This window comes from Cyprinodon variegatus, unplaced genomic scaffold (assembly GCF_000732505.1).
Source record: "Cyprinodon variegatus isolate N-32 unplaced genomic scaffold, C_variegatus-1.0 Scaffold449, whole genome shotgun sequence".
NCBI classification, from domain to species: domain Eukaryota; kingdom Metazoa; phylum Chordata; class Actinopteri; order Cyprinodontiformes; family Cyprinodontidae; genus Cyprinodon; species Cyprinodon variegatus.
The window spans coordinates 20197-29592 of record NW_015150902.1 but is presented as its reverse complement, the minus strand read 5'-3'; the positions used below and the strand labels follow the sequence as shown (position 1 = coordinate 29592).

The 9396-nt window shown below is 38.0% G+C and overlaps 1 protein-coding gene across 1 annotated transcript in view; it reads right to left on the bottom strand.

The window, feature by feature from the left end:
• LOC107093839 (mitogen-activated protein kinase kinase kinase kinase 4-like) overlaps window positions 1-7715 on the bottom strand; it is a 107582-nt gene extending 99867 nt beyond the window's left edge. Inside the window, 2 exon segments of the mRNA XM_015389140.1 lie at window positions 7120-7185; window positions 7551-7715. Coding sequence (XP_015244626.1) covers window positions 7120-7185; window positions 7551-7607 — 123 coding nt within the window. The 5' untranslated portion in view covers window positions 7608-7715.
• Between the last annotated feature and the right edge of the window lie 1681 nt (window positions 7716-9396).

Sequence of the window (9396 nt, the reverse complement as noted above, 5' to 3'; positions counted from 1 at the left end):
AGCGTGTGTGAGCTGTGATTGACACTCCATCAGACGCTCCTCTGGCTGCTGTGATTGGTTGTTTTGACTCGTCCCAAATTATTCTTTCCAGATTGAAATACAGGCAGTAGGCGGGACCAATTGAAGCAGTTTTTTTCACAGGTTACATATCACATGTACTGCTGTCTGGGCATAGGGACAGTTTTAGCCAATATGACAAAAAAGTGATTTTTAAAAACTTACAGACTTCAGCTTTAAAGGAGTGTCTTCTGTTAATAATTAATTCATCGCATTCTTCCAAAAATCAGATCACATTCTCTTCACTTAAAGCCCGATTCAAACGCTCACTCCAGACCAATAAAAATGTATCTTCACTCCAGACGATTGAGTAAGAAGTACAGAAAATGTGATCTAAAATCAACAATTTAAAAAACAAAAACATGTTGTGAAACTCAACCAGAAAAAGAAATATTTATATGTAAAAAACAACAGTATACAATTTGTGAAAAAAAAAGTAAAATAATAAAAAAATAACAATAAAATTTTAAAAAAATAAAATCTCTCTCCTAAAACATTATCAAATGTTCATTTCTGGATTTTATGTTTTCTAATTTGATTTGTAAAGCTTCAACAATTATGGAATAAAACTCCCTCCATATCATCTGAGGTGTACCTTCTTGTTTAAAAACATCCTAAAACTATTTTTTCCTACTCCTCACAGCAAATAAACCAGAGGTCAGGGATTAGCAGACCACGATCCAGAAATAAAATGTGTAAATCAGGAAATTGTGTATATACCAAACTGAACAATTGTTGTTCTCTACTTCAAAAAACACTTTAGATTTTAAAATGGAAAAAAATGTTATATGTCTATTTTTTAAATACTTTTTTATTTAAAAATTCAATGTATAACATGAATGCATATAAACCTCATTTTACTTCAGTGTTAAATTCTGTTTAAAGTAACAGATAATTATAAATGTCTCTGGACCTTTACTGGTTGATGATTTTCTTTATTTAGACCCCACTGATTTTTAATTGGTTACTCCTGAGATAAAACAAAGCCACTCCCTGCATTGCATCTGCCATGGTTCACTAAAGTCCAGCAATGGAAAAAAATAAAAAAGAATGTCAAGACAGATAATGTATTTTAGTTTGGATAAAAAACAAACATAGAATGTTTTCAACATCAAAAAAGTAGTTATCATACCACTAAAACACTTCATTCACTTCAAATAACATGTATTTAAAGGTGCGGTGGAGGGAGTGTGATTGGCTGGCGTTTTGTTGGTGTGAAAGTGTTTCAATTCCTGATCAGCTGGAGCTGGATTTCCTGCTTATCTCGTTTCTTACTACATTAAAACCTAAAAACCGATCCTGACGGGTGTAAACAAAGAGAGGAAAAGCCCAGATGCTTGGTCAGCATCTCCTGCTCTTGCAGCAGCCCACATGTCTGTGTTATGGTGAAGCCCTGCCTGCCTCAGGTATTGTTCTTTAGGGCCTATTCCTGTCCCGGTTTCCCCAGTAGGAACTCACCCTGTCAGAGCTCACAATGAAAGGAGCTGTTGTCATTCCTCATTGTTGAAGAGCTATCCGCACACAGCACACTTTCTCTGATAAAATGCTGCACATTTTTCAGACCTGGGGCTTCAGGATGACATTGTTCCAAACATTTAAAGCTGCCAAACTGGTTTAACCACATATAAACACGCCTGTTGGATTTTAAACTCGATTTGTAACGATAAGCATTATTGTCTCAAGCGATGAGAAAAAAAAAGTTCCTTGTGTCTTTTATGGTTGGTCCGATCTTAAGCAGCTACGTTCTCCGTGTGCATTTCTGGGTTCTCTCTGGGTCCTCTAGTTTCCTCCCACAGCCCAAAAACATGACTGTTGTTTAACATGTCTCTCTAAGATAGGAGGAAACTAATGACAAGGATACGGCTTAAAAATCGAATATTTCCCAAAATCTGATTCCATTTTTTTATTCCTTAAATTTTATAATAAAAAAAAATTGATGAATGGCATATACTCCTTTAAAAAACTAGCTTTTATTTCAATCATCACCTCTGGGAGGTCAACTAAATTTAAACTGTGAAACCGTTTCACCTCAAAGAATGGAAATATAACTGAATAAATATTTGCAGCAGGTGAAATCGCACAACAGACTTTTTTATCCGGTATGAGGGGGCATCTAAGAACAGGAAGTGACAAACTGAGCTACGGAGGCCCAAGGAGTTGATTGGAGAAAAAACACTTTTAGATTTTTCAAAACTTTAATCACCATTAACCAAAAGTCCAATTAAAAATCTGTACTTTTGTATCATCACGACAGCCAGAGAGAGCATGACCTTCTAAAGTCATCATAGATTCAATATATCTGACTTATTTTGATCAGAGTTTAATGATAGTGACCAGTCTGCTGAAGATGGAAACATTTAAATAGGCTGATGCATCACATTATCAGAATGTCAAGATAACAACCCTACGACTGCATAATCAAAAGAACTCACAGCGAGTACAGATGTTTGCAGCTCGTAACCATTGGTTACATGCGAAGCATAACTCTGTTAGTAAAGATGACAAACGTAAACTTTTCTGAATTAAACACATTTTGGATTATAGCAGCATAATCCCAAATGAAGTCCTTTGAAAAGAAATCCCTCCTTTCCAGAATAGGATTAAAACTTTCCTTCTTTGAAAAAAGGTTATAGTTTATAAAGGTCTGGTTTTCCTGAGCTATCTTTATAGTTTTGCTGCTGTAGGCTTAGACTGCTGGAGGACATAGGGACCCCTATTTCTTTATTCTGCTTCGTTCTATCGATATTATCCCACTCTGCAGAATCTGTTAGTTCAATCTACCTTTATGCTCTCTCTGCTTTTTCTCATAGTAGCTTCATCTGGTTTGTTTATGTTTGATTGCGACTTCATCCTGGAAAGAAATATCAGCTGTGCTGCTGCCATCAACACCTTTGTTTATAGACGTTTGAGATTGGCCTGTTTTGCTGTGTAATCCCGTTTCTCTAACTATGATTGGCTGGATGTGCTCTCTTCATCCTCTGAATGGAGCTGGCTCGGAGCTCGCCTACCTGGCTGTGTGTTTCCTGGACAGGGCCGCCTGTGGAGCTGGTTTACAATTGCCTTTTTTATCTCTGCTTCTTTCTGTATCTCTGCTTCTGTCTCCTGGAACCCCAGTCGGCCTCGGCAGATGGCCGCTCACACTGAATTGGGTAAGGTAGTTTTTCTCTCCACTGTCGCTGCAAGCATGCTTGGTGTATTGTACGATACAATCAGCTGGTTTTAATTAGACAAAAGACTTTGAACCAATTTGACTGTATGATCTGGTTGAATCTATGTAAAGCTCCTCGAGATGACTGTGTGATTGTGAATTGGTGCTAAATAAATAATAAGAGTTATCTTATTTACCTTCTCACAATAAAGGCAAATACACTTATTTTAATAAAGTTTTAATTCACGTTTTAAAACACATTTTAAAAGTGGATAAAATTGAGTCATGGCTAGGCAATGGCACAACAACAACAAAACAATAGGCCCGTAAGGAACATTGACTGGGCACCTTGAATGGAACCATTGGTGACAGCGCACCACCACCTGTTACAGAACATCCCAAGTGCTTATCTTCCAGCAGCTCTTATTTCCTTTTTCTTTTCTTAAGTACCTCTTTTTGGTATCCATCATCGCTAACACATTGTACGTAACAGTTATGGTTTTAATCTACGCTCTGGATTACCCATAATTCCGAGTCGTAGTGTAAAAAATAAAACACTCAAATACATTGTTCTTTTAAGATCATTATTGCGGTTTGAAACATATTATATTGGTGTATTTTTTACCAACAGTCTAATGAACTATAGACAATTATTAAAATAGTAATTAAAAGTACCAGTGTCTGCTTTGCTATTGGTATCATGTTTAAACGGCTCACCATGTGTTGCGGTATAAATACGGTGGGGTGTGGTCAGTCACTTCAGCATCAGGTGGGTCTAAGAGGAATTTTTCGCATCATTACATCTACAAAGAGAAGTCCTAGTCCACAATTGTGTAGGGGACCCACCAGGTTTCAGTGATGGGGCCCCTAAGAGGTCGTGGGCCCGTAAGCAACTGCTGTCTCTGCTTACCGATATTTACGCGATTGCGGCTAAGGTTGCTAACTCCAACTCCCTGAGATGTGCCCTTGTTCTTCATTTTCCATGAGCTTTTCACTGACTATTTTCTTTACTCTCACAGTAATACGCGACAAAGTGTGTTCCTTTTGCACTAAATACGGGACAGGTGCTTCTATTTCTAAATACAGAACGATTCCGTTTTTCAAGGAACGGTTGGCAACCCTGGTCACGGCTAATGTTAGCTACCAGGCCACAAATCCAGGAGAAGAACACAATGTTGTGGGCTTTTTTGTTTTGAACAAAGAATCAAGCCATGTTTTAGGTGTAATGGTCACCAAAGAGTTTAAATTCAGATTTCTTGGGTGTGCTTTGGTGGCACAATGGTTAGGGCGCATGACCCATGTATGTAGGCCTCAGTATTCGACGCGGGAGACCTGGGTTCTAATCCAGCCTGTGGTCCTTTCCTGCATGTCTCTCTAAGCCTACTGTCCATAAAAACGAGCCACTAGTGCCATAAAAACTCAAAAAATAAACATATAAATTCAGATTTCTTGGTACTACGACATCATGGCGCCATGAATATCTCCCAATACTGCCAGGACTTTGGGAAGTGAAACAGCAACAGCGTCATATATGTTCAGTCGTACTTTCCACATACATTAGCCTTTGCTTAGGTCAGCTGGACCTGCAGTGATGTCACCAAATGATCAATCCTAACAATGAGCTTTGAAGATGCTCTCATCTTCCCCTGGTTTGAGTAATCTCTCTCTGAATGAGATTTTAATGCTGGGAGTAACTTTACAAACTTAAAAACCAACTTCCCAGGTACTAGAGAGTTGCGTTCAAAAAACACTACATGCTTTTGCTGCTAGTTTTCAGAAGCCCTCCATCCACAGGAAGCTGTGTTAAAATCCAGCCTCTGGGGCGTTGAATCATCATCCATCCTCCTTTGGCGTCTCATTTTGGCAATGCATGTGCATCAGATGTTACAGCACAGTGGTTTCAACCAGCCTTCCTTGCTTTCCTGCACATCTTTTGCAACATTTCCTCTTTCAGGAAACTGAGTGGCAATCGAGTCACACGCCCACCAACGGCCTCACAAATAACCTCGTCAAGAGCAGCGCACCTCTGAGAAAATCCCAACAGGCCCCAAACTTTGCATAGAAACAGATAGGAGAAATGCTCGGTCATGCCCCTGGTCGGTTGCACCATCACTGTGAACGCCGCAGAACCTCAGCTGCTTAAAACTGAAACAAGTTCACCAGAGAGGAGTAGAACACACCTGCTGCAGCGGAGCACAGGGCACAACCAGCTGCAGGAGTCTAAAAATGACTAAACACCTCTGTCCGCAAACCTCCGCTCACATTTAGACAAACAGATGATGTGATAAGGAAGTGAACTCCACCCAGAGCATTTTAAAGCTTCTGTGTGTGTGAGGAAGACTGAGAATCTGTGCACTCTGACCAACAGGATGTACCAGTAAACATTTTTTTCTTCTTCAACTGGAAATAGCTGTCGTAACATTTTTTTTTTCTTAAGTTGCCATGTTGTCATAAAGTGCAAACTATAAGTTCATCATCACTCAAAGCTGCCAGTGGTTGACATGCACAGTGATACGCAATGATGGGATTGCTTCTTTTAGAGTTATTTGCACTGAATGCATGCAACTGATCCCAAGAGTACACGCTGCAAAAACTGGAATATAAGCAAGTCAAATTCGCTTAAAATGTTTGTTTTTTCTTTGGATTTGAGCTGGTCTGTAAGAGAATCTGCTAATAAGATCATTTACTTTTACAATAAGAAAAAAAAAAAACTCCTTTATCGTATTTCAAGAGCATAATGTCCGATTATCTTATTTTAAGGTCCAAAATCTTATTCCACAGACAGAGCATCTGACCTGCTCAAATTAAAGGCAAATACACTTAATTTAAGGAATTTCAACTTATCTTTAGATCAGTTTTTAGCTGCTTATTCAGTCAGTTTTACTTTTTCTCCCATTTTTATATCGGCCAATACTGCACAGCCCGGTATCGGGTATCGGGGCCAAAAAGTGGCATCGGCGCAACACTACTCTTGAGCAGTTTTACTCGCCATTTCTGTGGTGCAACACATCTTTTCCCTGAATGAGGCCAACATTCTATATAGAGCAGGGGTCTTTAATTATTATTAATGGATTATTAATGTATTTCTGATTCCTGGTTGATGTGACAGGTGTTGTGAATGAAACGGTGTCCAGTAGGGGTGTGCAAAATAATCGTAATGATGATGCATCGTGATTCTAATTTTCGTGATCTACTGCATCGATTCTTGACGCCAAGTATCGATTATTAATAAAAAATAAATAAATAAATAAAATTGCATGAATGTTTGGCGAACATCAGCCAAAAACAAGTGTAATACAACTTCCAGTCCAGTAGATGTTGCTGCGGATGTGTTGAAGCACACTGCCTTGTGTTACAAGCATTTCCGGCCGCGGGATACTGCGCCGAGTCATTAAAAAACAAAACATGGAGGAGAAAATATTGCAATGCATCGCAATAATTCAAGTATCGTGATACATCGTGATAGAATCGCATCGTGACTTCTTTGGCAATACCCACCCCTAGTGTCCAGCTTGAAAGAGCTCCTGTGTGTCGCTGAATGTGTGCATTGATGACTGAAAGACATTTTCTGCTTCCACTTATCTGTTTACTACAGTGTGTTGAATTCATGTTAATGTGGATTTAAAGACATTTCAATTAGTGGAAAAAATTGCAGGGGGGAATATAAAAAAGAAAGTCTAATCAACCAAAACTTTTGCAACCATCCTAGTGGTGACCCACGGAGGTGGCAGCATCATGCTGCGGGGAGGCAGGATGGAGCAAACTAGAGGAAAATAACTGAAGAAAACCTCTATATGGATGTTCTCCATAAAGTTCCCTTTGCAAAGAATGATGGGGAAAAACACCTGTTGCGGTCTGACCAAATATGGCGTCTAGAGGAGGGAAGAGACAGCTTCTTCTAGAAATCCACTCACCTTGTACACCTGGCCGTAGGTCCCATTGCCCACCACCTCAACCAGCTCAAAGATGCCTGCTGGATCCTGGAGGAAATGACACAAGAGAGAGAAAACATATTAACAGGAGCAATTAGGAAAATGAAAATGTTTAATTATCCTCTGAGGGAAGATTTCCTGCTGAAGTCACAACATGACTTGATTTGACCCACTTGTTGCCTCAGCAGTTCAACAAAGCAGAGCAGCTCAAACTGAGCCTGAAGTCCCAGATGCTGAACACAGCCTCTCTAAGGGGAACCACTCAGTCTGGACCGGGTCAGAAACAACCAGAACCATCTGACTGCTGACTTGATGGGAGTTTGAAACTACAGCTAACTACCAAGCGACACCCACCGCATCCTGCTGTGTTTACTCTGCATTACAGGAATGGAGACATGTTTTAAAAAACTCACCCTTAAAGCTGAGAGGTCTATGCTGTCCAGGCTGCGCGTGGTGTTTTCTCGCGACATCGCGAACTGTCTGTTATTTTTATTTTTTTTATAAGCGCGTCGATGTTAGTTTAACAGACATGGACGGTGCGGCTTTCTGTCCGCTAACGGTGCCAACTAACGGCTTTTCCTCCTCTCTTCTCCATTCTGAAGTTTAGCTGACTGCTTCGACGTAAAACTAAATCAGGAAGAGAACCGTTTCCGGAATAAACCCTCAAAAATAAAAGCCCGAAAGTGACTAATGGTTGTCGCTTGTGATGTTTCCGTTTTTCTCCTTAAATGTAATTACTCTTAAAATTATTTAAACATAGTGATCAGACTGGGAATCATATTTATTCACATTGCCGTTCCATGTAATATAATATATGTTTGTCTACACGTTAAGTTTTACGAGCCTACACAACGGCTACTTAATTTTGAAATATAACTGCTTTCACTTCCGGTTATAATCTCTGGCTTTTTAAATGCCTGGCAAAGGTTCCTATGTTTTGCTTCTAAAAGTTTTTTTTTTCTCCCCGTCTTGTAAGAAAACTGGCTCCTCTAGTTTCCCTTACTCTAATAAAGAAAAAATCAAAAGATATTGTTTCTCAAAAACAGCTTTTAAAAGTTTAAAGAGAATACTACTATTAATGAAAACAACAACAATGACTTACTAATAACTAACTAACTAAATAAAATAGTTAGTAATAATAACCTTTTAGGTCCTTTTGATAAATAAATTAACCCCTAATACTAATAAAAAATGCTATATTACATTCTTATAAAAAAAATTTTTTTCAATTGTTATATTTATTGGATTTTCATTTTCTTACACAGACAACATTCTGAACACAAAGGTAAAATGAGAGAAAAAAATAAACTATTACAAATATTAAGGGTGTATACGTAGGTTGGGAGGAAAATAAACTTAATGTAACAAAAACTAAATTCTCGATAAAAAAAATATTAAAAATAATAAACATATATTATAAACCTTTTATAACAAAAAAGTTAAGATAACAGACATAAATAGAGAATTTTGCTGTCACAATTTTTACCCAATTTTGTTTTTTGTTTTTTTTGCCCATTTAGGAAACATTGTCAGACTTGTAGGATAAACTGATGCCATGGGTCTACTGAAATCCATAACCCATTAAAGATCATTTTGATCATTTTTCAATAATAACTAATCCTCAACAAAGAAAGGCAAATAAAAATATGTTTGATATCAGAGGAGATTTCTACAGTAATGAAAAAAATAACAGAATCTGGAATAGTGTTTGATTCCAATCGCTTCTACCTTATTTGCAGATTTGTGTGACAAAGAAGGTTTGAATAGTTAAAAACATGAGCTGAAATGTTTAAATTTCTATGATAAACAATCAATATAGAATATAGGGTGAAAAAAAGCATAGTTTTCGGATGTGGTTTGATATGTGCAACCTTATGTTGGTAGACATCTGCTTCACATACTGATAATACAGGAAACTTGAAAAGGTTTGTGTGTCACATATCTGATAAAGAAATCAAGAATTAAGTTGTAAATCACCTCAACTGAAATCCGACAGCAGTCATTTAACAGTTTTTAGTTACAACAGTCATAATCACTTTCAGTTCAGTTACATAGATTTCAATCACATCCTGTTTTGAGATTCAGATTTGAGTCATTATAAAATGTAAGCTTCAAACGGAGCTGACTGAATTAAAACTTTGATTGTGGACAAGAGGTGGTCTACGTTAAAAAACATCTGCTTAACCAGAGTTTCACCAGTTCAGCCTACAGACACATTAACCAGAGTCTAATCTTCACATGGTTCTGTAAAAGTCTGAA